Here is a 20,741-nt window from a genome sequence, read left to right on the forward strand (position 1 = left end):
ATGCGGCCATGAACTACATAAATTACTTTAGAAAAAAAAAAAAACTCTGAACTGCTGAAACAAGTGTTGTAGTCTGATCTTATGACTTATATCATGAGTTTTGCTAAATCATGGTCAATATAAAACAAAGATGTATTTTTGCCTTATAAGCCCAAAACCTGAGGCTGAAATGCTGTCGAGGAATCAAGAAAAGAAGAAACAGAAATCATTAAAATAAATACAGCTTCACAGGTTTTGTTTGAAAACTATTTCCATTTATTGGTCAAAGATTTCAAATCTAACAAAATATCTATATAATGCATCAGGGACAATTCATTATTAATAGGGAAATAATCTCGATTCACTTCGGGCATTTGTTATTATTAATTATTTATCTGCAATTAAATAAGTTGTAGGTGCACGTTAAACCATTTCCATAATCAGTTAAATCTCTCTTAAATTCCTAAAGAATATACAACCAATATCCAAATGTAACAACCTAGTTGAAATGTTACAGGACAGTTGATGCTTTTGATGTAAAAAAGAAAACAGTAATAAAAAGAAAAGATAGTGAGAATCCGATCAGAAAACATGGCAATGTAAAAAGGGTTGCAGGAGAAAGTCATTGGCTAAATGTTAAGAAAAGATGATACGTCTCCTTTCACCGACTGGCTCAATATTACGTCTTGATGGGTTGGAGAGTGATCACTATGGGGGCGGGACTAAATGTTTCCAACCAGGAACTAAGAGATCCAAATTGAAACTGAATAATCCCCCGGGCAGGTGAAGCGCAAACTAGTTCCTCTGTATTTTACTGAGAAATATTTTGGGCCAAAACTGTGCAACCATATATCTCCATACACACACACACACACACTCAGTCAGTCACAGTCGGGGGATTTCTGAGCATGACTTTCTCTCCCATCAGGCAGACATTGCTGCAGAACGGGTCAAAACGTATAGGAGATACAAAACATTTAAAAAAATGATCACACAAAGTAACAGTGTATGGCATCGGTACGTTTAGGCTGTAAGTATTAAACGCACTTTAACATGTATTTGTAGAGAAATAGGCCCACTTTACATCAGTTTATTTTTTTTAAAAGACAGACATGTTTTAATGAAGGCAGACGGACCACTCCATTGAGAGGAACCACAAAGCCCATTGTAGTATCCAGTTTATCAACATATGCACATCAGCTCGGGAGAATGAAACGCACGGTCTGAAAATGTGGGAAATATATTACAAAAACAAATACTTTTTCTCCCCCTCAGACCACGGTAATAATAAAAGCCTTCCATTCTTGGTTCTGATGCCAACTCAGTACAAACAAAAAGGCACTTGATGCTTCTGCAAAGTGATCGCATGGGAAGATAACACTTTCAATCACCCCACTTCTTCATTTCATTGTCGTGTACAAACAAACGAGTATTTGAAAATGAAATACAAAATATTCTCTCATGAACATGAACAAACAATACAAAAACAGGTTCATAAACAGTGCATCAGCATCAATAGTTCAGTATCACTTGATGTGTAGTCTGATGTGGAATGCCTATTCTACATTGTGACATGCATAGTGTTAAGTTAGCAACAATATATTGGACTGCTGCAGTTTGCTGACATATCGAGTCCAAGCGTAGAAAAGTAAAAATATTCTGCGGTTTGCATGCTCAGGAAGAATATGCGACGCCTCCGCATCTCAAATCAGTGGAAGGCAGATGTAGAAATGGCCATTAGAGCGGTGAACTTGTCTGTTAACTGTGCAGCGAAGACAGGATCTGCTGCATCGAGGTGGACGCTGAGGTCCTTCTCTGGAGCGCTAGGTAACAAACTGCAATGCAGCTAGACGGCTCGCCTTGGTGTACAGACTGAGGTTTTGACAGAATAGTCAAAACGTCTTTGTCAGTTGGTCTGTGTCGTGCGCACGGAGCACGTAGTCTGGTCTGGTGAAGCTCTGGACCAGAAATTAGAGATTTCTTTCTATTTTTCAGATAAACTGAAGCAGTAATGTACCTTAACAGTTGAGAAAAGGGTCTTGTTTTTAAACTAAATCCCCCATTTCAAAAGAAATGCTGAAAACAGCCGCCAACAACACTTTTCTACAAAGATAGTGTTCCTTAAATAATGTCAACCATGAGTGCGTTTGCAAGGAACAAAACAATTTCTTATGGCTAACCAAAACTTAGTAGTTTGAATTTTGAGTCAGTCGGTGAAAGTCGTGCTGATAACGGCTTCACAGGAAGGGTCCGTTTCCTTGTCCCTCTCGTGTCAGAAGTTGACCAACTAGAGTATTGCATCAGCTTTACTTTGTTTATCAGGTCCGACCAAGCAAATTAAAGTCAAGACCTGCGCATTGATGTCACTTGTTTCCAGTTGGGAGTTAAACTTTGAACATGTGAACCATCGAGTAGCAGAAATAAGAGCCTGGTGTGATCTAAAAACTGCTCCACGAGAGCTTTCAATCCATTCATCTTACTAGCTGTACTGTTCTTGACTCCAATTTGACTCGTTTATTGGTGCAAATAAATTCCTGCTTTCCAGTGACGACTTGATACTGTGAATGCGGAATTGTAGCCTCTACGACTGGATGCCGTAAAATGTTATCCTGTACATTCACGCTTCTACGAATAGAAAATAAATCACAGCGGAATTACGTTTTCAAAAGCGCGAAGTCCCACCTGCACTTTCTCTCCACGATAACCAGCCGCAAATATCCTCGAACATGAATTATCTCTTAAAAGCGTGTACTTACAAGAAATGTCCACAACACAGATAATGGTCACCCATACGGACTCCTTAAGATCACCAACACCGACCCTCGTTTCCTTTCTACTGGGGATCTTCTTCAGTGTCTTCACCCTTTGACGAGAACAAGGCACGGGCAGTTTGAAAAAGCAGAAGAGCGGGCACCCGCCCTTAAGGTCGTCCCCTGAAAGCGTTTGTCATGCTGACGGTAAAGAGTTTGCGGTTACTCTTACAAAGTGTTTGTTAGATGGGGATATATTGGTCTCGATGCGAGTAAAAAAGAGCTAATGAGGTTTAACATTTTTGAATAAGACCAGCTCCAGAGTGCTGCAGAAAGGTACGAACCGTCATGAGATATCATACACTCATCAATTGGCGTGGTCGTCTATGGATTTCTGTAAGGCTCGTCTCAGACGCATGAAGGAGGTCCTTTTATGCGAGGCCATCTAATGAACAGCCACTTCAGTTTAACCTCGGAGGCGTACAAGTTCAGATCATTTCGCTTTTCACATATACTGTACTCTCTTAATATACACACACAACTTCAAAAGATAAATATTGTCACTCACACTTGGATCCCTCGCTTGGTCCTTTGCACGTTCATATATTATCAGTTAAATGTCTCGAACTTGGGTCGAGTCTTTTTTTTCTTAAAATCTCAGTGTACAGTGTTCATATTTGGTCTTTGAGAGGCACGGGGCGGAGCTGACCAGCGAGTTTAACCCTGCTCCAGACTCTCCGTCACCTGCACGGCCGAGTATGCGGGCGCAGACACCTGTCGGGTGAAGAAGGACGCGGCTCTTTTTGGCTTCAAGCGCTTGATTTCTTTTCCTGGAAGACAACGGTGGAGAAACACAATTGAAGCTCCTACAGGGAGATCGTCTTTGTAGAGAAGTAGCTTGATCTCAAAAGATTCTAAACGCAAGTAAGCTAAAAGGTCACCACTAGACTCACCGTTGTCCACGTAGCTGATGGTGTTAAGTGAATGGACCCGACTGCACACGACACTGCTCTGCCTGCGCAGCATCCCGCGCCGTCCTCCGCGTCCGTTCTTGTTGCTGACGTCCTGCCCTGCAGGCTGCTGGGACAACTCACCGTCCATTTCCGCTGCAGCTCCTCCCTCAGACGCAGACTTCAGCTCCACACAGAACTCAATGAATCCACTCATCAGCTCGGCCTGGTTGACGAAAGAAAAGAGGAAACACTAATGAGCCTTAGATATACATAATTAATTTTCCATGCTCCAGTTCTGAACCCCAGGCACACAAAAGGGTCAGATTACCAGCCTTGGATTAGGACCTGAAGGCATTACTGCCTCTCGCATTATATAACATCTCTTCACCATCTGTTGTTGGTGAACAGATCTTATTGTGTTCAATCTAATCTCATCAGATGATGTTGTGAAGTCTCATTTCACAAACAAGTTCTTACCTGTTTTGAGTAGATCTTGAGCAACTTGTTGACAGGAGTGCCGTCTTCATCCCCATCGAACTCCAGCCACAGGATGTGCGAGTCGCCCTGCTCCTCCGGGTAGCTGTGGTCCCAGGAGAGCTCATTGAAATGCAGGCCGAGCAGCACGTGCTGCGAGAAAATGTGTTCCAGAGAAATCAGGTTACAGTTTATGAAGAGAAACAAAAACTGCAGTCAACAGATCTGCGGTGGGCACAAATACATGCGCACACACAAAGTGAGAAACGTGGCATTGTGTTGTTGTTGTTGTTGTTGTTGTTGTTGTTTTACAGAGCTGTGAACTCGAAGACAATGCGGCGCTCACCTTCTCTTTGACATCCATCACATAAACTCCCTCCAGGCAGATCCCGACGTTGACAGCTTTGCGTTTGACCCTTTGGAGAATCCCCTGCCCTGGTTTGTCGATCTCCCCGAAGAAGAAAGCGCACCTGTGTGCGGAGTTAATGCTAATTAAAACCTCAGAAATAGGAAGTGGTTTGAGGTCCAGGAGTATAAATGGCTCCTTGCACAGATTCTTACCCGTAGTAAGGCAGAGCGTGACATGTGTTGAGGTACTGGTGTAGGAGCTGCGTGGGCTCAGCAGCACTTCCAGCAGGTGTGCTGATCTTTCTGTACTCCTCCATCAGGTTGTGCTCCAGCCCCGTCTGACGGCTCGACTTCCCTCTCAGAGTGGAGAGCAAACCTCCACTCCCCATGGCAACGTGTGCAGGCAGATAAGAAGACAGCTTCTTCTTTCTGTGGGAAGCAGATGAGAAGTTTTGTATTATGCATCTGTGCAAGATTATGGTAAATCCACAATTATTCTTTTAACATCTCCAGTTTGATCCATCTTTACGATTCACAGGATGCTGAAACAAGCTGAAACGTGTTGGTCTCACAATAAAGTTTTTTACACTACGAGTGTTGCTCGAATTTTGACCTCCTTTTCTCAATTACTACGGCTCACGTATTGACATGAAAACTCTCCTAAAGTGGGACAGCTTCTGTTCTTCAGCGTCATAAAAAGACGTCAACTGCTGATTACCTAGAGGTCCTCTAAAATATTATTTGCAACTAGAAATAATAATACAAAGAATGAGCAGTTTATATCAAAATGATCAAGTTCATAGTTGTGTTTTTCTCCTCCACAATAGTCCAATCACGTTATAATTTGATTAGACTGCATTGTTAAAACATTGTGTAATTCATGTATAGGAGATAGACTCGGTGTCTTCTCATTTCCTCTATTGTCGGGAAAGCTTCGAACATAATGTTCAGTTTTAGGGACAGAGAATTCTTCTCTTTTTTTTTTTTTTAAGTGATTTTAGCCTTGAAATTGTAATGGGGTTATTTTGGTTACAGTGTGCACTTTAAATTGTCTTTTTCTATTTAAATAATTACACCAAATAAAGGAAGATTTATTTCCAGTATGAAGCTGTACAATAGTTAAAGGGAAGTAGAATCAACAGACACAAACTTATTATAACAAGACTGTGAGCAACTTGCGACATGCGAGAACCTAAAATGAGAACCGTGACTACACAGTATTATACATGTCGTGATATACCGGCTCTGTACCTATAATTATCAGCTCTTCAGTCACAACAAAGTATCAAGAGGCTCTGCAAAAAGACACATTTCCATGTTCATCTCACTTTTTTGTCCATTCTTGTCCATTTTTGTCCAGTAACTGAAAAGCACTCCTGTGGCATAATATGAGTGTTAAATTTGAAAAACTCAAAAAAGACCTTTTGTCACAATGCCTGTGGATTTTCATAAAACAACATGTTCTCGCTGAAATACTTCAAGCTGCCTGCTCCCAGCTGCTCTCGAGAATATGTGGGTTGATGGACATGATGGTTGTGCATTTAATAACATCATTATGGCGTTCTCATTATTTGACTAAATTTACCGCAGTGGCCATTACACACTTCTTCATGAATTTTTTTTCTTCAAAGCCAACTATTGTGAACTTCACAAAAACAAAATCCATTTAAGGAGAACGTCAAGTATGATCATGTGTTGAAAAGAATGCTGTGTGTTGATTATCTTACTAGAAAAGGGCAAACATCTGGCTCACTTCCAAGTTAACATCAGGGCATGGGATTAGTTAAACCACTCCTACATCTGACTGGGAAAGTAGGAAGGTAAATAGGAGGTGGTCAGTTCAGCTTACCATGAAGCCACAAGCAGCGAGAAACAGCTAGACTTACTGATCGGACAAGGGGGGAAAAACACTTTCAAGATCTTGCGATAAAGTTTTAGAAAAGAATAGGAACAAAATTGAAATTACAAAAAGGTTCATGTACTGTCTTGTCAATACATGGAAACAACGGTGTGCACACACAAACCACGGGAGAGGTTCATAGAATGCCATTTGGAGATTAGTCTCAAATGTAGTGATGCGACGGTCAGAGTATTTAATAAATCACCACACCCACGGATCTATATTCACCTGAATATATGGGCTACATTTAAGAGACACTGAAGGGTCAACAACGCGCTCAAAAAACTCCAAAAGCATTTCAAAACCCACATCCAGAATATGGTCAAACATTTATTTTCTAACTTACCTTATCGTAGTACTACATTGTTGCCCGTCCAGACCAGTTCCCTCATGGAGAGCAAGAGACAAGGCTCCGAGACCCGTCCAGTGCTCGGGGTCGCAGGGGTATCGACCCGAGAGAATGTTGCCCCTGGCCTCCTCGTACAGAAGCCTCAGCACACCCTCGTCATTGATCTGCTCAGGAGTGTCAAGACAACAACAACAACAACAACTATCCATCAGTCATCAAGAAAACTAAGTACAACTACAACGTTCAGACATTAAACAAAAATCTATTTAAAAGCCCACTCAGCCTTCTGCTAGTTAACAGTTTACTAAACTTACCAGTCTTAAAACCTCACTCGTGTCAGATTATTGAATATTCTTGCACATAATCAGGGTTAATGGTACCTGCAGCTCTTTAGATTTAGGATAAAAGACGTTCCGACGGTACTGGAGACATGGTTCATCTGAGGAAAGAGCAGAGGCCAATGATGGATTAGGGTTCAGGTAAACTGTGTGATATTCAGCCGTGTGCTCAGAGTGGAGGAGAGAGGGTATAGTGACAACCACTGTGGTGGAAACCCCTTCCGCTCATAGTCCTGTACTGTGGGAGGAAGTAAATATGCAACAGCATTGACATGATGATGCAAAACAGTTATGCTTTGCATTGCCCTTTGCAGCAGTGTCACTATGGGGAGGGCGGGAATCGAACCGGGTACGTTGAGGTTACGGGACGACCACACATCCCCATGAGCTACAGCCGACCCCCAAAACAATATATGTAAGATGTGAAAGATTTACGGCTTGGAATATCAAAAAGATCTATTCTTTACTGTATGAATATGTTGTCTAAACTAATGTGGTAACTGTTCAGTTATACTATATTAATATGAAATATTCACTGAAGTGTAATCTCTTCTCTTTCTCTGAGTGGTTTCTCTTCATGTTGTTCGACTTTTTACATGTTCCAGGTTTTTCTTTTGCTTGTTTAGTCACAGCTGTCAACATATTATATTTTATTTATTTCAAGCATACAAACCTGACAGCAATTCTACCCTGGGCGAGCTACTAAGCACCAACACTTTAGAAGTAAGCTACAAATCCACAGGGAACAGCTGCAGAAAAGGAAACTGTGTGTGCTTGGCATGACTGTGTTTTGAAACCAGGTTACGGACATAAACAAGCTTAGGGCAGGGAGTGTATTGTACTGGCACTGTACTTTGTTACTCTTAAACTGATATTTACATGCAGTAAATATGAAAACACATTTCTCCCTAACACATATTGTATGCAGTTTAGTGGATACAGTGTTATTCTAGTTCAGACTTAAGAGGATGTAGTCTTTTTTTGTTGAGAAACTTTGTTACGACATCATGTTTTTCCAGCAGAGCTAAATCAAGTACTCTAATCCTTACCCATCTTATTGTTCAGCTGTCTTACTATTGGCTTACTGCAGAAAGCGGAAAATATTGCAGTTCCATGATGCATGTGAAGACAGTGGTACACAGGCCAAACTCTCACCTTGTGAGATGTCTTCCTCTGAGGCCTCAGTGAAGCGATACAGCAAGTCCTGCCACTGCCGACACAGTTTGTATGGTTGATGCCTTGCCTTCAACTGCAATTCTGAGGAGTAAGGAGTAGGCAAGTGTAACCCATGACATGTGTCTGATACCCTGCTCCGATTCGTGTGCCGCTTGCTATTGGGACACTGGCGCTGCTAATATCAACGCACGATACAATCAATTTAAGAGATTTGCAGCATTTATGAAAGTTCTTACCAAGCAGTGGAGAAGAAAGCCAGAAGGCAAAAACATCCTGTACAGACTCAGGAATATGGAGAGCCTCGCGAACACTGCGGGCCAACTCCTGCACAGACACACTGCCAAGCCCTTCTACTGATAAGTGCACTGCGCTGTCACCACAGATGTAAACAAGCACATCTTGAGCTGTGTGGAAAAAAACAAATAAACAAACCAAACATTTAAAATTAGAAAGACAAGTAAGCCAAAGAGAAACACCACATTAAGTTAAATTTGATATAAATAAAACTATTGCATTTTAGGAAACACAGAGTGATTTTATCCTCCACGAGTTACAATAATATCTGCTGCACCGTACCACGGGAAAGTGTTGCAGAAGAAGCAACACTTCCTCTTTGCGAGTGATCATCCGATGAATCTGGAAGAAAACTGCAGTCGTCTCCTTCCATCTCTACTCTGAAAGCACAATGACCAAACTCAAAAAGCAGTCACAATATATTCACAGCAACTTAACGTTCATAAAAAGAATGGAACAGGGGAAACTCCACATATGTGGTAGTTCTGAGGTGTACAGGTGTCACAGTGAGGTCCTCTTCCTTTCATCTACAGTACAGGGGTATGCGTGTGTCCAGTACAGGGGTATGCGTGTGTCCAGTACAGGGGTATATGTGTGTCCAGTACAGAAGGTATGTGTGTGTCCAGTACAGGGGTATGTGTGTGTCCAGTACAGGGGTATGTGTGTGTCCAGTACAGGGGTATGTGTGTGTCCAGTACAGGGGTATGTATGTGTCCAGTACAGGGGTATGTGTGTGTCCAGTACAGAGGTATATGTGTGTCCAGTACAGGGGTATGTGTGTGTCCAGTACAGGGGTATGTGTGTGTCCAGTACAGGGGTATACGTGTCCAGTAAAGGGGTATGTGTGTGTCCAGTACAGGGGTATATGTGTGTCCAGTACAGGGGTATGTGTGTGTCCAGTACAGGGGTATACGTGTCCAGTAAAGGGGTATGTGTGTGTCCAGTACAGGGGTATATGTGTGTCCAGTACAGGGGTATATGTGTCCAGTACAGGGGTATGTGTGTGTCCAGTACAGGGGTATGTGTGTGTCCAGTACAGGGGTATACGTGTCCAGTAAAGGGGTATGTGTGTGTCCAGTACAGGGGTATATGTGTGTCCAGTACAGGGGTATGTGTGTGTCCAGTACAGGGGTATGTGTGTGTCCAGTACAGGGGTATATGTGTGTCCAGTACAGGGGTATGCGTGTGTCCAGTACAGGGGTATATGTGTGTCCAGTACAGGGGTATGCGTGTGTCCAGTACAGGGGTATATGTGTGTCCAGTACAGAAGGTATGTGTGTGTCCAGTACAGGGGTATGTGTGTGTCCAGTACAGGGGTATGTGTGTGTCCAGTACAGGGGTATGTATGTGTCCAGTACAGGGGTATGTGTGTGTCCAGTACAGAGGTATATGTGTGTCCAGTACAGGGGTATATGTGTGTCCAGTACAGGGGTATATGTGTCCAGTACAGGGGTATGTGTGTGTCCAGTACAGGGGTATGTGTGTGTCCAGTACAGGGGTATACGTGTCCAGTAAAGGGGTATGTGTGTGTCCAGTACAGGGGTATATGTGTGTCCAGTACAGGGGTATATGCGTGTCCAGTACAGGGGTATGTGTGTGTCCAGTACAGGGGTATGTGTGTGTCCAGTACAGGGGTATATGTGTGTCCAGTACAGGGGTATGTGTGTGTCCAGTAAAGGGGTATATGTGTGTCCAGTACAGGGGTATATGTGTGTCCAGTACAGGGGTATATGTGTGTCCAGTACAGGGGTATATGTGTGTCCAGTACAGGGGTATATGTGTGTCCAGTACAGGGGTATATGTGTGTCCAGTACAGGGGTATATGTGTGTCCAGTACAGGGGTATATGTGGCGCACATACTGACATTACCTACCGACTAGAACTGCTCCAGAGGTGACGTCACTAGACAGATATTAGCAGTATCAGTGGATGGATCTTCCTCACTGACACATGCAAAAAAAACATCAAGTCATGGTTTTAATAAACAAGTAATCACGCTAATTTAGTCAAGGACGCAGTTGCGCCACCACGTGGTATTAGACTGGAAAAGACCCTGTAGAACCAGAACATCCCATCCGACTAGTGTTGACCTCACCCTGTTGAACACTCATCGTTTGGCCCCAACCTGTCAACGTCACTAAGCCCCGTTTATACGGCAATTAAGAGGGCCTCGCGCATTGATATACAATGGCCTAAATAAAGAGAGGTTGTAATTACAGAGACAACACGGCACCATCCCGAGGCCCGTGGAACAAGAGCTAGCTAGCTAACGTTACCCGTGTCCCGTCGTTACGCTCAAATAAACCCAAACTAGGGGGGGGGGGGGGGGGGGGGGGGGGGGGGGGGGGGACATAACTCAGGGAACTATTCAAGCCACTAAATGTATTTCTTTAGCCAACCTAAAAAGGGAAGGGAAGAAATTGTGCTGGCTATTACCAGCGCATTGAGAGGGTCACTAAACATCATTGCGATACTTTTACAGGACATTTCAGGCATCAGTTGAGGACGATTTAGTCACTTTTAGTAGTCAGCTAAATTAGCTCCCTTCCTGAGTGTTGTCCGACAGTCTGACATACTGTGTAGCAAGTGAAGGGGAGACAAATGTCTCCGTTTGTCCACCTACCTGAACGTTTGAGTAAAATCCCCTCCTCTTGCTGTTCATGCGCCGGGGAGCTGGTTTTGAAAGCACCGTGACTAAATACAAAATTAAATCAACGGGTCGCTGTTTACCGCTGATTACGGGATGCCAGTTGTCTACAACTAACGTTAGCTTTCCGGGCAGCTCAAACAGTGTTACTGGAAAACGATTCGCTCATTCTGAACCGCCCTTTAATGGGTGGGACAGTCAGCCTGGAGGATTTTGAAACACCACTCTTAAGAGTGAGATATTCATGATTGAAGTAGAGATCAAAACAGCCAAGAGCAAATACTCCAACGCACTGACCGGTACATCATTTGAAACGACACTGACCGGACGACTGTGTACAGTTTGAACGCTTTTACACGGGACAGGTTCAAAAAGGTACGATCCCATAAAGGAGTCAAATTAGGAGTTGAATAAGAACGCGCGTAGTTGCCCGTCAGGCGTTCACTACGTCATCACGCCTGTAACTACGCAGGCAGCGGATTCATTTCATTGAGCTGTTCTCTAACTCTGGTCGGGGTTGTTGCTGATGCATTGATTCACAAACAACAGTTGGAATACAAAGTTAAATCATGTTTTTACGAGAAACATTTCAATAAACAGACTCATCTGCGGAAGTGCCCTCCAGTATACCTTTAATAAACTGTACTGTAATAATGTATATTGTTCGAAGCCAATGGACTAGGTGTTGCTGTACCATATTAACATGTTTGTTTTGTCCTGCAAGGTGGACTGAAATACTATCTTGGCTTAACTCTCGTGCAATTAACGATATCATCATGCAAAGGTCGTTGTAAGCTCCAACCTCAAACATGATAATAAATAATACTACTACTACCAATAATATTGGACATCTTGTGGTGAGCCTAATCAGTACAACTTCCCAGAAAAAAGATGCATGAATAACAGCAATTACAGTTACAAACCAGATAATCAAATACAATTAAGATGAACAGATTGGATCTTTTGCAATAAGAAAACATGGGAAGCCTCTGAGATCCGTATTGGCGATTCTAGGCCTAAACATGGTGTACTTGTTTTGAGTCATAGGAGGTCTGCCTAGAAAATCACTCAAGACATAGTCATGTTTTTAAAAGGGCCTTTAATAAAGCTATTCACACGGTTTGATATTACTGATTCCAGAGATTAAGCAATATGTTGTCTCTAGAGACACTGTAGAATATTTCTCTTTTTTATCAAATGAGCGGCCCAGGGACATGGGTAAAGAACACCATTTTTTTTTTTTTCGGTACAGTGTGTATAATTTTTTATAAGCAAGCCTTGGTATAGTTTACTGCATCTTACATCCACCTGACGCAGGTGTCTAACTGCAAGGACAGCAGGTTGAGTATTAACAAAGGGGATTACAAGCTTTAACAAAGGTGTCAGGACAGATGACACACTTGACGGCTTTCACTGCATTACTGACATTGATTATATCAATCTTCATAATCCTATCCCTTTCACTGCCAGGGAGAGGCACGGAGAAATTAGCAACGTGCAGAACCTGTTACGGAGGATGACGTCTGACATTTTAAGTGTTTCTATGTCTGCATGCTGTTAGAAAAGAGGAGCAGTAAGTAAACCCAAAACATAAGGCATTTAATAACATCCAACTTTAATAAGACATTTGTTAGATTATGTCCCATAGTCCTGGTGCGCAGCAAAGCATAGTGCCTCATGTCTAGGGGCCTTGTCATTCAAATAAAAAACAAAAACAATGAATGAAATAATTTATTTGAAATAGAAGGGTATTAACAATTATCTAAAACAATCCTGGTTTTACATTAACGTCTGTGGGAATCTTTGGTGATGTCGTACAGCATGTGGTTAACAGAGGTGCTATCAGTTCCGCATACGTAATGTGAATGGGAAAGAAAAGGTATATAGTAAACATTCACTTCACCTGTGATGGTGATCAGACAATAAAAAATACTATCAATAAGTCTTTGAAATTCGTAGACATTTCTGATTAATATTCAGCTTTCAAATTCAAATCATTAATGATCTGTGTGTACAAAATATTTACATGTGTGTACATGATTTGTGCTTTAGGCGGCTTCTGGGTTCCCAGGAGTGCCCTCCTCGACCTGGTTTTTGAGCATTAAGAACTTCATCACAGGGTTGATGTACTCCATGACGGTTTCTTTCACCGACTTCTCCAGCAAGTACCCTTCTGTCTCAATCTCTGTGTTCTCGTTCCCCTCCACTGCCTCCATGGCGGTCTGGAGGAACCGCAGGCTCACCAGCACAGACGCCTGGCAGGGAGGAAGGTGGAGAGATGGGGGAGCAGGTTAGACGTAGAAGCAGATTCCATTAGAGAACATCATCAAGGATCCACATACACCACCAAACGGTGATTGATGGATAATGCATAAGTTGTGCACAGCAGACTCCAAAAAACGAGGATTCAGGATTCTCATGAATGAAATTGCGTTTTTAACTTTGCACCTGCGTATGCTCAGTGTATAAACAGAATGGTGGGTTGTTGCAGCACATTTTATGTTTTCATGTGCTTATGAAGACAAAATGTGGTTTTATAACAAATTGGCAGCTGTACAAGTCCCCAAAAAGCCAATGTTACCCATTGACCCATTCCAAATTTAAAAGCTCCCGTTAGCTCAAACAACTGACTGTAAAATGACTGTGATTCTTCTAAAAGTATACCTGGAGGAGGAAGACTGACAGTACTCCAGCCCCAATTGTGTTCATCAGGCCCATGTAGTAGTTGACCAGTGCCTCTCTGCAGCCTCGGAGGTAGATATTGAGCTCCTCGGTTTGGTATTCATAGTTATAGTGAGCCGAGTCGTTGGTGAGCTGAGACTGGATGCATGGCCGTGGAGAGCTGGGGTTGCAGCAACTGAACGGGACTCCATCTACTAAGTAACGACCATCCACGTTGCTCTTGATGCGGCTGAGGAAACATGTGATAAGATTTTGTTTTTAGATTACAGATACAGCACAATAATCAGATGTCCTTGATATCCTCAGGATGGGAAACCCACTCCACTCGTGTAATATCGTGCACAACTTACTCTTTCACTTCCTTGGAGCTGAAATCCAGGTAGCGGTTGCTGATCCACTGGAACTCAAACCAGTCCTTGAAATCGGTGTTTCCACAGCACTGAAACTCCATCTGCAGGCGGTCGATGTTCTGTTTCTGGAAGCAGCGGCCCGGGGTGTCTGTGTCCTTGTAGAAGCGGATGCCGTTCCTTAGGCCAACCTTCAGGGATGACTCCAGGCTGCCCTTCATCGCATAGCTCATGATGACAGCTAGCAGCATGAGGACAGTGAAGAAGCAAGAGACAGCGAAATAGGGCTTCAGCATTTTCTTCCATCGAGGAAACCGCCCGGCATCCAGAGCGTCCTGGCAGACCTTTGAAGCAAAGTAGTTGATTCCCAGGGAGGCCAGACCAACAATCATGAGGGTATTGGGCACGACGTGTACGTCCGAGTTATCCATTACCTGGAAGGGAGTCACACAATAATGTTATAAGTAAAAACTCTGTTTTCGATAGCTTCGTGCACTTGGTGGTGGAGGTCCATCATTTGTTTGCTGTAATGAAACATACATCACAGCATATACCTTGTTCAAATGGTGCATCATATTTCAACAATTATGTGAAAATACGCTAAATAACAGTACCTAACAGAGGTATTGTGGCTATTTGCCCTTAAATTACCAGAACATTCACTTGGAAATACATGTTGCACATCAATTTATTAAAAAGCTACTGAAGCTGCTAGAGGGTGAACACCCAGACATGGTTCCATTTATAGATGTGTAGATGTCTTTTAATTTAATGTCTTTTAATTTATACTAAAAGTTCCATGAGTTTTGACAACATGTGTGTTGATGAACGCTTGAAGGTTCAAGAGACTTCAACCTTGATTAATAAAAGGGAGCTCTCCTAATTGCATGTGTAATAACTTTCATCAGCAGCATTACAGTCAGTCACAGTTTAATCAGAGTTTAATGAGCACTGAGCAGCTCAATCCAAGAGGCTCAGCTGTGTTGCTCAAGGGCACCTACAGTAACATACACACTACAGTTCATTCTCTCGCTCTGTCTACGTTTTGTTGGCAGGATTCATAAGTACACCGTTAAAAAAAAACATGAACCAGTACATATATGAAAGCAGTGTTTATCTGTCCTTTGTTAAATGTAGTATTATCTAGTAAGGTTATACATCATGAGACTGTATTATGTGCAACAGTATTTGCTAAATTAGCATATTTTACTGTTTTTTGCAGGGACCTTTGCACAAACCACAAGTTTGGAAATTCTCATATGGGAAAATGAGAAGACACTTCTTGAATAAACTCTTATAATTAATAAGCATTTGCGACCCTTTAGGTGTCTGTATTATACAGAATCTGGTGGCTTTTTAACATCTTACATTTGACTACATTGATTACACAGATTTTACTTCAGTGCAAAATAATGGGATGAAGGTCAGTGGGGTAAACTTCAATGCATCATACATCGGGACATGACATGAGTACCTTTCTGTGGGACTCATGGATTCTCTCATTTTTTATTTTATTTTTTTCCAGTCCATAATAGACACACTTTTTAGAGCCATACAAACAGAATACTGTCATGACCTCGGCTGCACAAAATTCTTACCGTTAAAATAAATATTTTGCTACTTTATTTTACAAAACATCTGAGATGGCATCAATATCATAGCACTACATGCATAGTTGTGCAAATAATGTGTTTTTGAGGCTGCAAATGAATTATGCAAACTACTTAAATAGAATACATTCAAATAAGCTAAAAACTATTCCGTTTTTTTTATCAATGTAAAGTTGTGGCGACTGCCTTCAGGAGTAGGGATTAGGATTGATTAAGACTGACAGAGACTGGTTTATTAAATGATGAGTCAGGATCCAAAGTGGGTCACAGGTGTATTTACCTCCAGTTGGTCCCTAACAAGGACATCTATTTGACCGTATGAGATTTAATTCATCCTTTCAAGAGCCTTCATCCCATTTCCATGTTTTCTCCCGTAAAGATTGTACAGTTTAAAAGTAAGACAGGCACAGTGTGCATGCTGTTTATGCTTCTATTCTACTTTGCTGTCCTTGCCTTGTTTTTTTGTTTTTTTTGGTCTATTTATGTGTATGTACGCTGAAAGCAACGGAAAATCCAAAGTAAAATTCCTTGTATGCGTACGCACGCATGGCCAATAAAGCTGATTCTGATTCATGTAAATCATTACTCGAGTGTGTAATCAACTGTGTCACCTTACAACTTCCAAAAACACTGTCCCTCAACTTGGAGTTTAAAGGTTTCTGTGTTATCTGTAACTATAAGGTACTACACTATTGATTGTTGCAATGTGTTGATAACTAACAGTGCATGTTAAAAAAAAACAAAGCTCTGGATCTAAATGAAATAAGCTTCAGGAAAACTTGAGTACCTCTGCCCTCCTGCGAAGCTCCGTCTTGAGGATGCAGCCCAGGCTGAAGGTGAAAGCTCCGGCAACTGTGGCACACCAGGAGAGGAGCCACAGTCCCTGGGCTAGCTTCACCCTTTTCTCAAAGGGGAACTTCATCTTCATCACCACCATGGTTGCAGCGAGGGAATCCGAGTCTTACCGGGGGAATAGGGGGAGGAGAGCCACGAGGCGACGAGGGCCGATGCTGGGCTTTTTCTGCCGGGAGGAAAGAGAGGTCAGAGGTAGGACGGTGACGAAACTGAAATTCAACACTGAATTTGGAAAATAAACCAAGCGAGAGCGAGCACAATTATAAACACACTGATGATAGTTTTCTGAGACCAAACAAAATTCAAAAGTCAAGAGAGGTTAGTGCAAAACCCCTGGAGGATAACGTTTGACAGCTTCACAAGTTGCATCAAAACTCACCTTATTTGTCTCCCCAAAAAGTCCAGAAAAAATGTCCCGTTGTCTCCACCGACCACTATGTACCATCCAGTGTGCCACACAGTGGATTTGGCACACTGGATTTGGCAAACCTGGATGCTGCGAGCGTCTTAGCACTAATGCCTACCTATCCTATTAAAGCGGTCTGTGAATCCAGGCCATTGTCTGCTCAGCATCCTTCGCTCACACAGCGGGACAAGGATGACAAAACAAATTGAGCCTGACAGCGTGATGGATATGATGATAAGCCAATAACTGCGAAACACTTGTCTGTTTATTATAGGGTATACATTTTAATACAGTTTGTACACAAACAGGACTAAGCGTCAGCAGCCATGATAGGAGCTTGGCGAGGTGTTCGTATGCAGATAGCGGACTTTTAAAAATAAATATCTCAAATGTTATTTCAGGTCTGGGGTGCATTTATGGCAGCGTGCTATATTTGAATAGGTAATGATTTCAATGCGTTCCTGTCCATTGTCCAATATAATAAAACACATGTTTTAAAGTAGCCAAACCGCATAACTCTTTGATTAACTGCGAAACAGAAAAGAGCTGCGGCAGGACTCTGAACCCTCTATAGAGGCCAGACCTGAGGCTGCAGAAATCACAACATCCTACCCAGCTACAATCTCAATGACCTCCGTCGACAATATACTGTACATTGCCAACTCTCCTTAAAGGAGGTCATTGAGATTGTATATATATATTATATCCTGCTTTTCATCTTTTTTTTTCATGACAGGCTATATAAATGTAGTTGATGACCACTGCTTCTAACATGGCGCCTGGTGATTCACCCTCAGCTTCCTATAACCTTTCCTATGGAACTCCTTTTAGAAAGATTCCTCCCTAGATCTGTCTCCTTTTTCAAGGAAAGATGATCAGAATTAAAACAAATGTTCAGGCAGTTCAATTCATGTCATTTTGTTTCTTCACTTGGTTTATTAAATGTTACATGGACAGAGTTATATGGATGACATTTACATAAGCTTGTGAACATTGGTTCATTAGAGTGAATACATGTGTTGCACAAACAATAGTTTTCATATGCACATATTTAAAGCTATTTCATAACTGTATTTATAAGTATACCATATTTTATACAGTACATGCTATGACTACATTTTAAAACAGGAAAATGGATTAGCAGGAAAAGACTGAAACAAACTTTTCTCCAATATTTTGGGATGTTTTTTTAGATTATGCTCAAAACTTTTTGTATATAGCATTAAACAATGCATTCAACAATGCATGGCTACCTACACAACAAATACACTATATATGTATACATAATTGTACATGCAATAAAGCAAACAGATTAACATGTAAGAACGGGTAAGGAAATGCCTGTATCTGTATATACACAACAAAAATATACATTTACATTTTCCATTAAAAGACTAAATCTAAACTGTAGAGGATGTTTCAAGGTAAAGAACAGTATAATTTATGTTTAAATACATTATGTTATTCACCTACCTCCAATTTCACTTGACAAATGTTGGTTGTATTGATCTCGTGTTTTAGAGGCTTGTTTGTAACTGAAAATATTCTATTTTAGTGTAGATTTGCATTAAAAAGAACAACTGAGGGGCCCAATGTGAAAACCGTACATCTTGCAGCTTGGAGTCAAAGGTCACGTCTCCTCAAACGACATGTTAATTAGAGGGGCTGAACCACCGAGCCACTGAAAAAGAGCTTCTTTTTAACTGTTTAGACTGAATAAAGATCAAAGTAACTTAGGATTTCAGACGCAGTGAACAGTGCACTCGTGTTTCTGTCACAGCTGTGTTCGCTCCCCTTTCAACACCTCGTCTGGAATCCCTCCTGTCCGGCCGTGGGCCTCGGCCCTGCCGTGCCCTTGCCCTTCCCCGGGCTGCGATCCACATATGAATTGACTGAGCATCCGCTCGGCTGACTCCAGGCTGGCCAGGCTGCTATCTGTCTCCGATGTCCTGCTTTCTATCGGCCGGTCGCTGCTTGATCTCCAGTGATGAATGATCTCATTATCTAAATCCTCGACAGCTTCGTGCCCTTGGTGGTGGAGGTCCATCATGGCCTCCGTGCCTCGCAGCTCCTTCTGCATGTGGTGGCGAGCCAGGCGGATTTCCTCCAGGCTAGCTGACCGGATCAGGATGGCGGAGCCGAGGTTCGGACTTGCGTTGACCCTGTATGTGCCCTCACCTGTCATGCCGTCCGACAGGTTCTCGCTGTGGGTGGTGAACTGGAGATGAGGTTTCTGCAGTGGGCATGGAGAGGGTTGCCTGACAATCTCCTCACCCCCTGACTCGCTGTCTTTGTCCACGTCTGCTCCCCGGTGTCTCCATACGTGACCTCTGTTCGATCCTGTCAGTATAAATCGTGGGGCCTCGTCTCCCTTCTCTGACCAGTCAGATTCCTCCTCCTCTGGAACCGGCCCCAGAGGTTGATCCTGCCCGCCGGCTTTGGCCTTTTCGTAGTTATTATGGCTGTCCATGAACTGTGCCGGAGGGGGAGTGATGGGAGGAACCATCTGATTAGTGGCATCATCTGACTTGTTTAGCACTGATGTAACCTACAGTAAGTAGAGGTTAGAAATGGATCAGTTCATTGATTGAATGACGCAAAGTCAAAGAATAAAAAAAAGGTTTCTGTATGAATAAGGAAAATCATACTGAAGCTGAATGCTGAATGTGCACTGAACAGATTGACAGAGGCTTATCTATTTCATTTGTATGTTTTGGCCTGTCTATTTTCTAAGTTTCAAAGTTTACCTCAACTTTAAGAGGGAAGTAAAAGATCTTACACTGAATGTTTCCGCACATTTTGCATCAGCGATCTGCTCTGTCAGTGCTGAAATACGCTGGTTCAACCTCTCACGTTCTCCTTCCATACTCTGAGCCTGACACAGAAAGCACAGGAAGCACAGTTGTCACGAGTGAACCATCAGTAATACCTCCACCCGAGAGTCACTGCTCAGTCAACCTTTATGACTCCGTAGGAAAAGACTCCTGCGTGTCTCAAAAGGTGCTTTTACAATCATTTTCATGTTTCTGAAGAATCAGGCTCCCGCAAAAGGAACACAGAGATGTTTCCAATCTCACCACTGAATGAAGCTTTTGCTCTAGAAGGTTATTAGTCTGCTGTGTGGAGGAGCAGTTGTCGTGTAGTCTGAAGAATAAGACACAGGCAAAGAGAGAGAAGTTACAATATATTGCAGTATGCGTGCACATTGTATGAGGTTAGGTAAGATACCTGTGCATTAATTGCATTAAAACAGAGATGACAATAGATCAGTGCCGATCCTTGTTCATACTGATTCGATTGATTACTCTTTCAGTTCTCTTTCTATTGGTGACACATTGCATCCGTCTCCTGAGGAAATATGAAGATGACTCAAATGATCGGTGTGTAATTATGTAGAGTAAACAGGACTCTGGCAGAAGAACAAAAGGTGTTCCCTCGTTACCTCCTAAACTTCTCTGTGAGGTTGCTAAGCTCAATACGTGTCCTCTGAAGTTCCGCCTCCAAAAGCTTATGGCTGCTTATGAACTCCTCTCCTAAACACTCCATCCTCACTGCTGTCTTCAGCAAACTGTGATGCAGACCTTCATTCGGCCCCTGCAGGTCCCTGTCAGATATACACAACATGAGCATTAG

At 42.4% G+C, this 20,741-nt stretch overlaps 2 protein-coding genes across 3 annotated transcripts; both read right to left on the reverse strand.

Annotated features, from left to right (window-relative positions):
* Positions 1-232: 232 nt before the first annotated feature.
* On the reverse strand, positions 233-11,577 carry frmd8 (FERM domain containing 8). Of its 2 annotated transcripts, none has more exons than XM_034550050.1 (12): positions 11,185-11,577; positions 10,435-10,504; positions 8,844-8,941; positions 8,504-8,671; positions 8,247-8,348; positions 7,134-7,192; positions 6,751-6,917; positions 4,718-4,933; positions 4,503-4,626; positions 4,160-4,309; positions 3,683-3,905; positions 233-3,559 (listed from the first exon to the last, which is right to left on the reverse strand). In XM_034550050.1, exons 3-12 carry the CDS (start codon positions 8,932-8,934, stop codon positions 3,447-3,449), a joined length of 1,413 nt encoding a protein of 470 aa, XP_034405941.1. In that variant the 5' UTR covers positions 8,935-8,941; positions 10,435-10,504; positions 11,185-11,577; the 3' UTR covers positions 233-3,446. The 2 variants fall into 2 exon arrangements, with proteins under 2 accessions (XP_034405941.1, XP_034405942.1); XM_034550051.1 differs by having other exon boundaries at positions 8,844-8,936; positions 11,185-11,370.
* A 1,679-nt stretch (positions 11,578-13,256) lies between these two features.
* rom1a (retinal outer segment membrane protein 1a) lies at positions 13,257-16,784 on the reverse strand. The gene is made up of 4 exons (XM_034550723.1): positions 16,635-16,784; positions 14,241-14,671; positions 13,873-14,119; positions 13,257-13,463 (listed from the first exon to the last, which is right to left on the reverse strand). The coding sequence occupies exons 1-4, from the start codon at positions 16,782-16,784 to the stop codon at positions 13,257-13,259; spliced, it is 1,035 nt and encodes a 344-aa protein (XP_034406614.1).
* Positions 16,785-20,741: the final 3,957 nt, after the last annotated feature.

This window comes from Cyclopterus lumpus, chromosome 14 (assembly GCF_009769545.1).
Source record: "Cyclopterus lumpus isolate fCycLum1 chromosome 14, fCycLum1.pri, whole genome shotgun sequence".
In the NCBI taxonomy this organism is placed as follows: Eukaryota; Metazoa; Chordata; class Actinopteri; order Perciformes; family Cyclopteridae; genus Cyclopterus; species Cyclopterus lumpus.

Excerpts from the sequence above, each read along its gene's own strand:
- frmd8 (XM_034550050.1), bottom strand. The coding sequence starts at position 8,934 with ATGGAAGGAGACGACTGCAGTTTTCTTCCAGATTCATCGGATGATCAC. Across the intron at positions 8,349-8,503 it reads GCTTTCTTCTCCACTGCTTG|AATTGCAGTTGAAGGCAAGG; the intron begins GTAAGAACTTTC and ends CTTACTCCTCAG. Across the intron at positions 3,560-3,682 it reads CATCAGCTACGTGGACAACG|GAAAAGAAATCAAGCGCTTG; the intron begins GTGAGTCTAGTG and ends GTTGTCTTCCAG.
- rom1a (XM_034550723.1), bottom strand. The coding sequence starts at position 16,784 with ATGGTGGTGATGAAGATGAAGTTCCCCTTTGAGAAAAGGGTGAAGCTA. Across the intron at positions 14,672-16,634 it reads AGCTTCGCAGGAGGGCAGAG|GTAATGGATAACTCGGACGT; the intron begins GTACTCAAGTTT and ends ACTCCCTTCCAG. Across the intron at positions 13,464-13,872 it reads TGTCAGTCTTCCTCCTCCAG|GCGTCTGTGCTGGTGAGCCT; the intron begins GTATACTTTTAG and ends CCTCCCTGCCAG.